This window comes from Mirounga angustirostris, unplaced genomic scaffold, assembly GCF_029215605.1.
Source record: "Mirounga angustirostris isolate CCGP_5_RB_7025 unplaced genomic scaffold, mMirAng1.0.hap1 SCAF_15, whole genome shotgun sequence".
Taxonomy (NCBI): Eukaryota; Metazoa; Chordata; class Mammalia; order Carnivora; family Phocidae; genus Mirounga; species Mirounga angustirostris.
The window spans coordinates 60,279,374-60,294,370 of NW_026991723.1; the positions used below are offsets into that span (position 1 = coordinate 60,279,374).

General features: G+C 54.7%; 1 protein-coding gene across 2 annotated transcripts in view; it reads right to left on the reverse strand.

Annotated features, from left to right (window-relative positions):
• The window catches only part of SHB (SH2 domain containing adaptor protein B), a 134,971-nt gene that overhangs the window by 13,514 nt on the left and 106,460 nt on the right, over positions 1-14,997 (reverse strand). The window contains exons 5-6 of one of the 2 annotated variants that reach the window (XM_064579633.1): positions 10,774-10,893; positions 7,033-8,748 (exon numbers count right to left, since the gene is read on the reverse strand). In XM_064579633.1, the coding sequence (XP_064435703.1) occupies positions 8,559-8,748; positions 10,774-10,893 (310 nt within the window). In that variant the 3' untranslated portion in view covers positions 7,033-8,558. Of the gene's footprint in view, positions 1-7,032; positions 8,749-10,773; positions 10,894-14,997 lie in introns of those variants that run through there. The other variant, XM_045882727.3, reaches the window with a different exon arrangement.

A 14,997-nucleotide genomic window follows, 5' to 3' on the forward strand; every position in this document is an offset into this window, starting at 1 on the left:
GCTCTGCCAGCGACTTGCCACAGGACTCTGGGGAGGTCTTTTTCCCTCCCTGGGCCTATTTCTCCCATCCCAAAGCCAGGGTCTTGACCCTGATGATTCAAGACCCTTCTGACTTTAAGGGCCTGAAGGTCTAGGGAACAGCCACCCCACATCTTGGGATTTTACTGTAGGAAGCTATTTGCTTCAAGCCCTGCCAAATGCCTCTAAGTGGGGGCTAATCGTTATTTCCTCAGGGGGCCTTCGAGTTATTTACCTAGCTAGAAGCAAAGTAAGACCACAATCCTTTCCTGGGGCAAGCACAGAAGCTCTACAAATAATCCCACCTGCATTAGCACAGCCTCTGAGTTGACAGAGAGCTTGCCTTCCTCCCACTGTGTTCCTGAGCCTCTGGGCTCAGGAGGCTGGGAGCCGTGAAGCCACCTGCTGGGTGACCCTCATGCAAGGGGCAGCAGTGGGGGATTCAGGCCCGGGGCTTCTGGGCCCCCGCTGTATCCTTCTCCATGCTGCTGCCCTTTCACTGACGGCAGATGCGAGGTCTGTATCTGTCACCATGGATGGTCCCTGCAGCACCCATATGCCCTCCCCAAGTCCCCAACCAAGCCATTCCCAGATGGCTTTTGCAAAAATATTATTAAACAAGTCATATTAACAAGATGTCAGAAATATGATTGGATAGAAATGTTTTTCTCATTTGGAGAGACACCCAGTGCCTCAGAGAAGCTGTTCCGGGGCATGAGAGGTTTCCTGGCGACCGACGGGCAGTTGGAAAGCCTCCCCTGGTGGGCAAGCCACACGGGCAGATTTATGTGGGCTGATATGAGATAATTAAAAATCAGCTGGAAATGGAATTGGGGGACCAGGGAGCTCTCAGGGGAGCAAAAACTGCATGTGTGGCTGGGGTGGGGGGGGACACCCAGCCTGTCAGTGGGCATGCTCGGCACTGGCAGGCCAGGAGGCGCGCTGGAGAATGGGCTGGAGGTGTGAATGCGGGTGCCTCTCGCTCTGGGTTCTGGGCAGCAATGCAGAGTGCGGCTGAGTTAGGGGGGCGTGTTTTCCAGGGTCTTTTCAAAACTGGCCACCCCAGGTCCATGTTGCAACTGGTGACACCGCTGCTCGTCAGTCATTCAGCAAGCTGGATGAGGTCCTGACTCTGCCCTCTCTCACCCCCATCAGTCCCACCACGACACGTGCTCCCCTCTCCTCCTGCTGCCGTAGTCCTTTACTGCAGCCCCCCAGCAGCCAGCCTGCACGCTGATCTGCCTTCCAGACACATCCATGGTCAGATGGGGCTTCTGAAAACCTGTCTCGCCAGCTACGGAGGCCACCACTGTCCCTTGAGAGCTGGCCTCAACAACTTCCCTCTCTGCCACCAGGTCCCCAGATGCCCCCAGCTTCTGCTGCTTGAGAGTAGACCCAGAGAAGAAAGTGGACTCCAAAGTTGGGTCATGTATCCTGACACTGTCACTTCAGAGCCAGAAAACCCCAATGTTTTCAGATTCCCACAAGCCGAGGGAAGGAGCCTAGGGTCTCTGGCCATCTACACGTCACCCTGGGCAAGTTGCCAGGCAATGCCAGGCAATGGCTTTGTGGCCCAGGTCCTGCTCAGAAACTCCAGCTGTGGTCCTGGGGCTACAGATACCTGCCCGGGGCCCTGGCTGGGCTATCTGGGCCCAGATAGAGGGGAAGGGTTGGGGGTTTCTGCTCAGAGAGGGTCCCAGAGGACAGAAAGAGGGCACTGGGATGGATTAAAGCCCAGCTCTTCACTTGCAGCAACAGAGTGAGCCCATTTCTGCATGTGTAAGACGAAGGTAATCCTTCCTGCTCTTCTCACCTCACGCTAACTACAGGGCGGGAGGGTTTGATATGTAGAACTTGGAGGTTTACTGTTGTCGGTTTGTCCCCTGCAAGGAGCGTTTGAGGAGCCTCTGTCTGGCCTACAGTAGCAGCTTCTAACTGTGGCATTTCCTTTAAACCTTCCAGAAGGAGAAAGCACCCTGCATGCTATTTGAGTAGAAAGTTCCTTTTTCCTCCATCAGCCCAGAAAGGAAGTGAAATCTTCTATATAGTGAGAGCAAAGACACAGACGTCCCCCAACTCCAGCCCTGTCCCTGCTGCCCTCTGTCTCAGCCTGACGCAAATGCTGCCAGAAAACAGGGTCTGGTCGGGAAGCCAGGAGGTGGGCAACTCCTTCCCCTTTCTGGGTCCCAGTTTCTCCATCTATACAGGGCATTGGGCCAGGTGATCTAAAACATCTTCTGGGGGCACCTGGGTGGCTCAGTCGGTTGGGTGTCTGATTCTTAACTTTGGCTCGTGAGACTGTGAGATTGGCCCGTGTGGGCCTGCATGCTCAGTGGGGGGTCGGCTTGGGATTTGCCCCCTTCTACCCCCACGCACTCTAAAATAGATAAATAAGCCTAAGTTAAAAAAACTCTCTTTCTGTTCCCCAAATCCCAAGATTTCCGCTTAGTGTACTCAGTGTACCAGAGCTGCTGCCCCGGCTTGCCACAAAAATGCTTTCCCATGAGAAAATGAGGAAATGCCTGTTGAGGTGCTCAACATCTTCAGCTGGGAGAGCAGAGAGGTTAAGTGACCTACCCAAGGTCACACAGCCAGGCTTTGACTCTAGCTCTGTGTGATTTGAAGTCTCAGTCACAGCAATGCAGGGTTTCGAGTTGCAGCCTGCATAAACTCTAAAATCCCACCCTAATAACGGGAAGTGGATGTGGGTGTGGACAGAGACTTCTAGGCCAGACCCAGATAATCCACAAGGCTTTGAACCACACTGAGCTCTTTCCTCAACAACCTATAGCTCTCCAAAGTCTATAACAAAGGCTGTGAGTTACCACTGACGGACGGACTGAGCACTTACTACATGCTAGGCACATGCTAAGCGTCTCACACATACTGTCTTTTCATTAATATATCTGTAATACCCACTTTACAGATGAGGAAACTGAGGCTCAGATATGTTAAGACCCTTATGTCCAAGACCACCTTGCTATTAAGAGGCAGAGCTGGTGGGGTGCCTGGGTGCCTCAGTCGATTAAACATCTGACCCGTGATCTCAACTCACGTCTTGATCTCAGGGTCATGAGTTCAAGCCCCGTGTTGGGCTCTGCACTGGGTGTGGAGTCTACTTAAAAAAAAAAAAAAAGAAAAAAGAGGCAGAGCTGGGGTTCAAGAGCCCATGTCTTCTGCTGCACAGAGCGTCATCTCACGGGGGCAGGAGAGGGTGCTTGCTGGTGGACAGGATATATTAGTAACTGTGCATTGAAAAGTAGGAAGCTTTTTCTCCTGTGCTGTTTCCCCAGCAAGGGTAGGGCCTTACCCTGCCCACCCACAACTGCCTGAATCCTCCTTGGACCAGGTCAAAGCCCCCCTTCCCTCACACCCTCACACCCCCACCCCCCGGCCCAGCACCTCCTGGGGTCACTATCTGCCTGACCACCTCTTTTTCTTCTGTAGGCCCCTCCTCCTCCAGCCCTCACACCCACCTGGCAGCTTGGAGAGGTGCGGAGTCAGAGGGTCCCTCTCATTAGAGCCGGGCCGTCCTCTGGGTGCACAACCCTGCCTTCCTTTAGGCCTTGGCCTCAGGGGCAGGGCTGAGAAAAGGGCACTGATGAAGTAAGTCCAGGCATTCTGGGGCTGGAGGTCATGCAGTGCAGAGAGCTCAACCACTGGGGAGGCCCTGGTGTGGTCGGAGGGACTGTTCTGGGGCTCTCCCTTGGGAGCAGGCAGCTACCCTGAAGTATTCGGAGCCTCAGTTGTTGACCCAACAAGGGATGCTTCCATGGTAGAGGGAAGTGAAGTGTGTGCTCCTCGCTGAAGGCCAAGGACTGAGCAGCCTTTTCTCACCCCCCGCCCCCTCCTCACCCTGCAAACCTTTATATTTCTTGCTCCTGGCTGTCAGCAGCAACAAACTAAGATTAATCACTCGCTTGCCTGCCCAGACCCAGACATGCCTTCTGTTTGAAAACTCTCTCCTTTACTATATAAATCAATGAAGGGAGAGAAGGAAGAAAAACAACTCTAACAGCAGTGTGCCCCCAGCACCCCTGGAATGCAACCCATCTGCTCCTCCTGGCTGGGCTACACCCACCACCCACCGCTGGAGCCCCGGGAAGCCTTTGTTGATGGCGACTGGCTGGCCAGCACGCAGCACAAACCTGCAGCTCCGAGCAGAGCATGAACCAGAACCAGCCGGGTGTCCTTAAGCAGTCAGAGCAGGAGGCATGTTCTGGATAAATGGTCTGACCCCCTCCTCCCCTACTTGGAGGAGGAGATGGGGCCCTAGTCTTCCCACCATCCTTGGAACCTAGGGGAAAGGCACCTCATCCTAACTGTGTGAAGCCCGTTACCTGGAAACAGATTTACTGATCAAACCCCAGGCCTTCATTCTGTGGACGCAGGAGGCAGGCACTGGCCCAAGCACCCAGGAGCAGAAACAGCCGGGCCACGCTCCCAGGGCTTCTGACCTGGCCCAGCACTCTGCCCAGTCTGCCTCTAATGTCTAATAAGCTCTGGGAAAGCTGGGAGGAGCAGACACCGGCATTACACTGAGCACCTGCTGTGGGCCACGCATCGGGCCAACCCGCAGAGTCACATTACTTCTTACAACAGCTTTATGAGAGTGGCCCATTGTTTTCCAGGCAATGATCAGGGAAGCAAAGTCACTGGCCTAGCATAACATAGCAGGTAAAAGACGGAGCCAGGATTCAAACTCAGGTTATCTCTGACTGCAGAGCCCATGTTCTTCCCTTTACATCTCAAACAGGGCTGCCCTGGAACTGCCTGCCCCTGGGATGCCTGCCCACAGGCTGCCTGCCTCCCAGGCTCTTGGATTGTGCTAGCTTGAGTGGCTGTTGGTGGGCATGGGGGAGGGAAGGGGGGCTCGGGAAGGCAGAAGTGGTGGTTTTTTTCCTGGATAATACTCATGGTGCACCCTGGCTCACTAATGGCTCTAGAATCCAGCTCTGAGGACATGACTGCACCTTGCTCAAAACCTTCAGGGACCCCTGCTACCTTAGAGGAGAGGGCCCCAAGTCCTTAGCCTGGACAGTAGGGCCGCACGTCTCCTCAGCTCCCGTGGAAGTGTTATTTGTTGTTCTTACACAACAAATAGGGTCTGCACTTCCCTGCCTCCATGCATTCCTCTGCTTGGGCTGCCCTGTCTATAGGATGACCTGCTCACCCTCCAAATACCCCCTCTTCGGATGCCTTCCCTCTTTCACAGCCCTGAGCCCTTTCTGCCTTGGGTAACCCTACAGCACTCCTGCGAGTATATGAGTTCTGGTGTACATATGCTCTCCCCTTGGGCTGTGAACTCCTCAAGGGCTGGAATCCAGTACACAAAGGGTACTGAATGGGGCAGAGCTTATGGGAGGGGATCCTAAATGATCAAGACTGAGTTGCAACTTGAGGGAAACAAGCCAGACCCCAGAAGCATCTCCTGAGGTCAGAATCTGGGCCACATCTGCAAGGGTGCTGTGCAGTTTGCCTCTGGGGATTTGAAAGCTGAAGGCCCCTTTGTGGGGGTTCCTGGGGCCATGTCTCCCACTAGGGTTGGGACTCTCACTGCCTAAAGAAAGCTGGACCTGGGCTCTTGTCAAAGGAGTATTGGTGTCCCTACGAGGACTTTTTTTTTTTTCTTGAGAGAGGGGCAGAGGCAGAGGGAGAGAATCTTAAGCAGGCTCCACGCCCACCACAGAGTCCAGTGTGGGGCTCGATCTCACGATCCTGAGATCAGGACCTGAGCTGAAATCAAAGAGCTGGATGCTTAACTGACTGCGCCACCTGGGAGCCCCCTGCGAGGCCTTTAAGTGCCACTCTGTCTGCCTGCTCCCAGGGATGGGCCCAATGCAGGCAGAGCCTGCCCCGCATCTGGGGAGGGGAGCCCTGGCACTCACCCTGCCTCCCTGCCCCCACCAGCTGCAAACCCTCATCTTTGAAGTCCTATTTCCCTCATGTCCAGATTCCTTTGCAAAAACTCATGAAACTGGAACTTGCAAAAAAGTCATTCGTAGTCCAAACTGCCTGAAGAACCCTTTTAATGAGATTTTTCAAGACTTTTCATCCCTTTCCCCTACTGCCTGCCTTTCCAGACAGGAAGCTGTTAGAGTGTGGTGTTTTCTTGCCAATATTTAAATGCTCAACCCCTTGCTTCCCTGAGGCTGGAGTGAGTGTTCTGAAGGCCAACGTGTCTGTTAGCAGCTGAGAGGGAGCGTAGTCAGGCTGGAGAATGGGAAGAGGGAGAGCTCTGTAGGGAGGAGGAGATAAGGGCAATGTTCCAAAGCAGCTAGTCAGGACCTCTGTAAGACTGCTCCATAGGTGGGGGTGTCTGCCAGGGAGGGGATCTAGAGGCAGGGGGGTGGGGAGTGCAGGTGCCATCTTGGATTGCCATGAGTGCAGAGGGCTTTTGGTGGCAGATGGCTGGCAGCGTGGGCCTGTCCCCCCACAGTGGGAAGCAGTCGCCAGCTCTTGTCAGTGTGGTCTGGGTCTTAGTCTCCCCATCCATGAAGCAAAGGCTGGATTCGATGGGCCTCTAAGGTCGCTTCCAGATGACCTCTGACCTGGTATAATTGGGAGGGGTGGGAAGAGACCAGGCTGGGAGTCCATGGCCTCCACTCCAGTCTTGGAAGTTCATTCAGCTGCCTATACCCTAAAATGAAGAAGAGGATGATGCTTTTTGTCCTAGCCACCTGGTGGGGCTATCCTGGGGCAAACACATCGGCCTTCTAAAATGTAAGGTGCTGCAGATACGCAGGGAGACAGGGTCAGGAAGTGGGGCTTAAGCATAAAGGCAGGTCCCTGAGAGTGCATTTAGTGGCTCCATCACTAAAAATGGAGTCTCAACTCCTCTGTGAGGCACAGGACCCACCAATGTCTCTTCTGTATCTCCAGGGCTTTGCCTGGGTTGTCCCCTTCACCTGAGATTCCCCCCACCTGGTCCCTGCCTGAGACCACTTACCCTCTCTTTAAGGCTCAAGTGCACCAGGAGCTTCTCCTAACCCTCCATGGCAGGGACTGCCCACCCCTGTGCCAACTCCGGGTCCCCAAGGCCTCCCGTGCAGACCTGCGTGTAAGAAGACCAGGCTGAACGGGCCAGGCTGTGAGCTCCTGTGGCCTGAGCTGAGCTGTTCTCATTTCAGCTCCCTACGCTGCCCTGCCCAGTGCCTGGTACGGGAGGCTCCGATAAATATCTGCTGAGAGAAGGACAGACGGGGTGGAGGACCCGTCCTCTGAGGCCAGATTCCCCCAAATCCTTTCTCCACCCTAGGACATCCTCACAGCAGGACCCAGGGTTCATATGAAAACATAGCTGGAATTCCAATGTCAATTTGCACCACGCTCCTGACAACACCGTGCGTGGAGAATGCCAATCCTACCCTGCCCCCACCGCGTAGGCCTCGGGGATCTGAGAGACTTCGCACCTCTCGTGGTGGCTGGCAAAGTTGGCACTCGGTCCAAGCAGCCGTGACGTTCAGTACCAGGGCCATTCCCTTTGTGGTCAAGGTGATTAATGCCAGGTATCACTCCCTGGCTGGCACCTGGTCATCATGAACTAGGGCCACTCTGGGAAGCCAGCTCACCTCCCCCTAACAGACTGCCCTGCCCAGCCATAGGATGGCCTAGCCCACCTCCTCAATTCCGGGCTTCTTCAAGGGAAATCTGACCACGTGAGACCACTCATCTGGTCTTTGGGATCTCATGGCTTTAGACAAACATGCAAAACTAAACCTCCAGCACCCGTGGGCAGAGACCAGTCATCCTAACTCAGGCCTGATGGCAGATGTTCTTATCTGGGGTTCTGGCACAGGCTGCTGGCCCTGGCCCTCAGTCTCCTCCACCTCCTCCCTGGCTTGGGAGGTGCAGGGGATCTGGCCAGAGTGCTCCACAGACAGGGGGAGGCTGAGTCCAAGGACACGGGAAATCCAGGGAGTCAGAGACACCTTGATGTCAGAGGTGGAGGAATCCTTAGCAGTCATCAAAGTCCCCATGAACAGATGTGGATGCTGAGTCCCAGAAGGAAGGAACTTGCCCAAGGTCACACAGCGAGCAGTGATTAATAGGTCAGGACTCTTGTCCAGAACTCTGGTCAACAGGTCCTCTCTGCTGCCCTTAAAAATGGCCTTTAATGAAACCATTACCGTTTCCCAGGTTGGGAAACTGGGAAAGCAGGATGGGACTGATATAAGACAGGGTTTACACTGCACTGGTTGGGCTAGAAGTGCTTTCCCTCTGGAAGAAGAGCATCGTCAGCCCCTGTGCACAGAAAAGTCTCCAAAAGGTGCTGTGACTGCCAAGGCCATAAGGCCATGGAGTGGGGAGGCCTGTCCCTTACTTTCTCCACTGCACGCATCCCCGACTCCTAGACTCCAAGCCCGTTACTGTGAAAACAGAATCAAGGTGCTGTCGGTCCCTCAAGAGCAGTCCAACCCAGGGAATGTGGCACACCCGGGATGAAAAGGAATTGCACTCTCGGGGCTGTGATGGAAATACTCTCCTGAAGACCCATCTCAGGTGGACTTTAGGCCCATCTGCATCACAAAGGGCACGTTTCACAGGAAACTGGGAAATGGATCCCGCAGGTATCGTGGTATGGTCACTTCTGCAACTGGCTGGAGAATTCCGTATATGGTCCCATGTTGCTGCTTCAGCGGTGACACATCCTGGGTACTCAGGAGGCCAAGTTCCCTTGCAGGCAGATCTGTGTTGGGGTCACCGTGGGGCCCCAGTGTCCAGCCAGGTCTGCCCAGCAAATAAATAGGAAACTTAGTGGGGCCCGGGCCCTCATGGAGGATCGCCAGGCCTGGTATGGGGTGCTCCGTCCCTCCTTCCTTGGTGCACCCAGTTAGCCATTTTGGGAACACTCCTCTGGCCAGGCCCCAGACAACAGGATTCCAGGAGGAAAGAGTCACAGAGCAACTCCTAGAGTACCAGCACGAGGAGGGCCGCTCTGAGGAAGCCTAGGGGGTGGGCAGGCTGCCTCAGTCAGCGTGGAAGGGCAGTGACGCGGGAATCCCGTCTCTGATGTCACCTGCTTCCTTTAACCTCTCCCAGCCTGGACAGCACATTGCATCTTGAAGCTCAGGAAGAATCGCTCAAGAGCTCCTGGGTTGCTAGGTTACCTTGGACAGTGAGGGAGGAGGCAGGGCTGCACGGAGCAGTGAGCTGTGAGCCGCTGAGGACCCGCTGGTCTCTGTCAGCATGGCCCGCGGCGTGCACCTGTCCCCCACAGCGCCCTCTCCTCCATCCATGATGGGCTTCTAACTCTGCTCACTTCCAGCCCAGCCTCCCAGCCCAGCTGCAGTTCAGTATTGAATTCTTCTCAGCTGAGATAACTGAACTGACTCTTCAAGCCAACGGTCTGACAGTGAACAACGAAGTACAAGTGCTGCTTGTCCTGAGTGCCCTCCCAGCTGGTTAGAAATGCCCTCCATGTTCTCCCTGACGAGGGCCATCCAGCCCCAGTTGTACACCCCCAGCGATGAGACACTCACTACCTCCTGAGGCAGCTTTGGATGGCTCTAATTCCGGAGCAGTTCTGCTTGTTAAAAAACTTTTGCTCTCACTGAGCTGGAATCTGCCCGCCCAAAACTCCCACCTGGGGACCCCCAACCACAGCTGCTCCTTCTGCCCTGATCATCCTGGAGCAATCTGTGGCTTCCACCATGTCTCCACATGTCCTCTGTTCTCCAGGCAGACTTCAGTGCCTCTGTTTGCTGCCCATGCACTGCAGCTTGTCACGGTCCCTCTCGGGGCAGAACCCAGCAGACAGGGTGGGGCCAGTCCTGAGCAGAGAGAGCAGGCCAGTCTCTCCTTCCGTGGCTACACTGCTGCTACGGTCTACACGGCCGGCAGCCACATCCCAGCAGGCCCCTTCTCTATCACATGGCCTCTAGGAACGGTGATAGAGCAGGGAGGAAGCCAGGCAGAGGGCTTCATTGCTGGTCTGTGCTGGCCAAAGGGCCTGGGGTCCTTAAACCCCAATTCTGTCACTAACTTTGTGTCCTTGGGAAATCTCTCCTCTCTAGGCCTCAGTATTCCTATCTGTAAAATGGGTTTTAGACAATCTGTTGGGTCCCATTCAGTAATAGCACTGAATGATGAAGCGCTCAAGCAAAAAACCCTCTTATTTCAGGGCTGCCTATCAACAGCGATGTTTCATGGGTCAGAAAGACCCAACAGTTTACAAAGCAGCCATAGATGACACCAGCAGGATTCTTCCTGGCTCTTCGCAGCACTCCTCACGATCTCTGTGACACACATAAAAATCAGACCTGCCCCAACAGCAGCCTGGGACACAGGGGAAGGGTTGTTCCCACAGTGGCAGTGGGCTGCCGTGGAGAGTCAAATAGCTGGTCCTGAGTCCTGGCCCTGCCCCTTGGGCCTGCCAATCCCCCCCTGTGAGCCTCAGTTTCCTCACCTGCAAAATGGGGACAATATGTTTCTCATCAGAGGACTGTTGTGAGGTTTGAGAGAGGGATGAGGTATGCTCAGAGCTTCATTTGTGTCCTGCCTTACAGCAGATATGAAAGCTATTCTTGGGTATGTAATATTAAATCCTAGGAAAATGCCCCTCCTCTTCTGGGGCAGAGAACATTAAAAACCTCCTCTGTCTCCCAGGAGAGTAAGTTCAAATTGAAAAACTGAGGCTTGAAATAACTCATGCCGGCACGTTCCCAGGGGAGGGGACACTGGCGATCTTGCTGCCACAGACACAAGAGCCAGGCTGCCGAGGAGGGCTGAGAGGGTAGATGAGGCTGTACTCACTTCAGGGAGAGGGAATAGTCGTGCTTGCTGGTCTGGCTGTTCCGGACAAGGTAGCTGCACTCCTTGCAGAGCCGCAGAAGGTTCTCGGCGTCTCCTCGGCTGATGGCTCCGTGATACCAGCTGGGGAGAAGGGAGAGGGTCAGAACCCAGCACAGACCTGACCCCCACGGCACTCAATACCCTTGCAAACTCCTTGGGGAGGCTCGGCTCCCTCGGAGGGCAGCTGGCCTGTCCCAGTGTCCTCGTCAGGAGGCAAGGGCACGTGGGTGTGGGTGTGCATGTATTCAATTCTTCAATACAGAATTATATGTCTGCTCACGTGCGATCCTGGGGAGAGCACAGTGAACAAACCGGCAGCCTCCTCCCTCATAGGGCTTACATCCCAGCTGCTACGGAGGAGACGAAGCAGGGTGGGGTGTGGTTTGGAGCTCGTGGTAGTGACTGCTATTTTAAGCAGTAGCCAGGGAAGCCTTCCTGAAGGAGTGACATTTCAGTGTGGACCGGCAGGAGGTGAGGGAGGAAGCCACAAAGGCCGGTAGCTGGGACAGAGCGTTCTGGCAGAGGGAGGGGCAGCCAAGGCCCGAGGCAGGAGGGAGTGCCTGATGAGCCTGGGAAACAGCTAGGAGGCCAGCACAGTGGCAGAGAGCCCAACGGGGTGGGGGTGGGCAGTGTGACCCATGTGGCCACCGGGCAGGGCTGGGTCAGGGTGCCTCATGCGCAGGGAGACGACCCTGGCTTTCTCCGTCTGAGTGACACAGAGGCCATCAGAGGGTGCTGACAGCAGGGACACGTGCTGCCTCTCTGTGACATCTGCGGGACAAGTGGGTGGTGCTCATCACTCAGGAAAGCAGGCAGTTGGGTGGGAAAGCCAACCGATGCTCCTGTCAAGCAAATCTGGCATCGGCTGGGAAGGCGGGAAGCCCGGCATCACTGTTCTTGGATACCACGCGGTCAGCGGCAGAATCCGAAGGAAGGGGTGCAGTGGCAGATGACCTGACTAAGGCCCCTGGCTGCAGGACAAAAGAGGAACACTGATCTTCAAGATTGGGAGAGCTGAAGGTAGAATTCTGGAGGAAGACTGAAGATCCCAAGATGCGAGTCAGGATGCATTTTTGTTTACATTACAGTGCAGGGGCAGTGGGACGGTGGCAAGACGGGGCCAGGAAGAGAACCATGGGCGCTGGATGGCCACAGAGGCACAGACCGCCCTGCCACACTCGCCAACCGGGCGGTCACGGGCAAGCAGCAGAACCTGACTGCACCTCGGTTCTCTCTCGAGTTAGGGTCACTCCACCCCCATTTTAGGGTGTGAGGATTAAATGGGAGGATGCATAGCAGGGCTTATGCAGAGCCTGGGATGGGTGAGTTTCAACAAACGGCAGCTCCGAGCATCGAGTGAATTTGCTGATGGCCATGGGTAACTCCCCCAACTGTCATTATTCAGGCTGCTGGCCACCCATAGGCTGCATTTCCAATTCCCAGGTGTAAGCAGGGGTGCTGCCGCCTCCTGGCCCTGCCCAGGAGGGCCCTGCAGACAGGGCCTCTGAGAGTTCTGTGACAGACATTCTGCATGGGGATAAACAGGGCACTCCTTACCCTGCACCCTTTCTGCCATTTACAAGGCAGCGTTCTGAACAGTTAGCAGCAGTGGTGATGACATAATGATAACCTCAGAACCCAACCTGCTTCAGGAAAGCAAGGACTAGGGAGTAGATATGAGTGTCCCTGCCCACTGAGCATGGGAGTGAGTCGCTGACTGCCTGGGAGGTGATCACTCACAGCAGGTGAGCCCTGGGGCTGGACATCTGGAGGGGAGACTCGCCAAGGGAAAGGATAGGAGGAGTGCAGACCCGCCTTCCTTTCTAAATGTATGTAGAAATGAAGAGGAATATGAAGTTAGGGATTGCAAGGGATCCCATAGTGAAAGCACTTCCAGAGATGTGAGGGCTGAAGTCACATGTTAGAAGGTATACACGACTGGAGTTTGGAGAAACAGCTAGACAAGGATGGAATGGACTTCAGAACTAAGAGTTAACAGATTTGGCAAGGTTGTTTTCTGGGAAATTTCACCCGTGTAACGCACACCCGGTGAGCTGACAAACATGTTATTTTATTAGGAAAACAAGTTCCAGCCATTTGAAGCAGAGCCATCCTCAGGGAAAGGCCTAGAAGAGGTCTCCAGGGAAGTGCTGTCTGCCCTGCGCCTCTCCCTGAGCACAGGAGCTGAGCTGGTGGCAGATGGCCTCCAGAGGCTCGGGATCCTGGTGGAAGGTAATGCCTGGAGGGTCAACAGGATAAGCTGCTGGCTCCTTGCCTACTGCCCCAGCTACTGCACACAGAAAGTCAGGGACTTGGGTCGAGATTCACAGGAGACCCAAGCTAGTTTGGGAGAAAAGGGCCAAAGGACATGATCAGGGGGCTGGGGCCAGCCACTGGCCAGCTGGCTGGCATGAGGTTGGGCACCAGGAGACAGGGTGGGCCTGGGTGGTCCCGTGGGGGGCTGAGGGCCAACTGCTGGGCCCCAGCAGGCTCTACCTAGACTGAAAACAGAACCTAAGCAGGAGGCACTCTGGGGATGTGCTGGATTTTGCAGAGCTGGCCAGTCAGGCCAGAATTGTGGGGATTGAGAAGACCCAACCATTGCCATCCAGCCTATGCAGTACCCATTAGCTCACCCAATGTTTCCTCACCGCTGACTACATCCTTGATCTCATGGAGCTGATGCAGGGAAGAGGGAGAGTCAATGAACAGATTTAGGACACAATTTCAGAAAGTGACAAGTGCTATGTAGGAATCCTGAGTTTGTGCTAGACAGTGACCGGGGCAGGGAAAGTGCCTATGTTAGAACGAACAGACAGAGGAGCCTGCAAGGAGATGACATTTGACCTGAGAATCTGCATCGTGAGAAGGAGCCAATCATGTAAAGAGCCCAAGAAAACACGTTCTCTGCAGAGGAACTAACGACTGCAAAGGATCTGAAGTAGAATGCACTGGGGATGTTCACAGAGCAGAAAGGCAGCAACAATGCTCCAGCTCTGTGAGCATGAGGAGTGCTACAGGATGAGGGTGGAATGGGAGGCAGAGCCCAATTCCCTGAGGCCTGTGAGCAAGGGAAGAAGTCTGATTTCATTCTAAGCATAGCAGAGGGCAATGTGTTTTAAAAAAAGGATGTTACTTGCTCTCGATGGTCTTGCCAAAGGCCAACCAAGTTCTCCTGAAGAGGGGCCAGAGGGGAAGTGAAGTGGGAGACGAGCTAGGGGGGCTTCTGCGGTGGTACAGACGGGAGCTGGTTCGGGGACAAGAGGAACAGATGGACTCAGCCTATATTCTGGGTGGAAAACTAGCAGAAGTTGCTAGTTTAGATGCATTAGATGCTAGTATAAGGCAAAAAAAAGGGAATCCAGAGGACTCCAGATTGGTGGCTTTAGCAAGTAGGTACATGTGATGCCATTTATGGAGGTGGGGAAGCTGGAGGAGGAGCGACTGTCCGGAGATCAGGAGCCCAGTTTTAAACACACTAAATTTGAGATGTCCATTCGTCAGCCAAGTGCAGATGCCAAGACAGCAGCTGGATGTAGGAGTTGGGGGTTCTAGGAGAGGTGTGGGCCGGGGATGCACACTGGTGACTCACCACCAGGATCCTGAGGAGACTACCCAGTGAGAGCATGTAGCTGGAACCTGAGCCCCACACAGTCCAACTTCCAGGTAAAGCTGAGGTGAGGAGCCAGGAGGGGAGACAGAAGAGGTGGCCAAGGAGGCAAAGGAAAAACCAGGAGCAGAGTGGGTCTCCAAAGGAGGGAGCTGTCTACTGCACTCAGCCAGAGAGAATGGGAGGTGATGGAAGAAGAGTGTTGACAGCTCTTTGGGGACTTCATCCATTTCCTGGACAGCACCTATTACGTGCCAGGCACCATTCTAAAGCACCGAGGATTCAGTGGTGACCCAGAGAAGGTTCTGCCCTCACAGAGCTTATGTTCCAACAAGGGCAGGATGCACGCTGGATCCAGCCACTTCTGGATCATTATTTTGCTTGTTGATTAAAAAGGACATAGTGATCAGAAATAAGCAACACCTACCACCCCGTCTGGGTAGCTGTGACAGAAGGTTAGCAAAGACGCCCGCTGGGAGCACTCCCCCACGTGCTTAGTACAGCAGGCACACGGTGTCACGAAGGAGGCTGAGGCCCTCCCCAGATGATAGCACGTGCTGAAAGGGGGCACACAG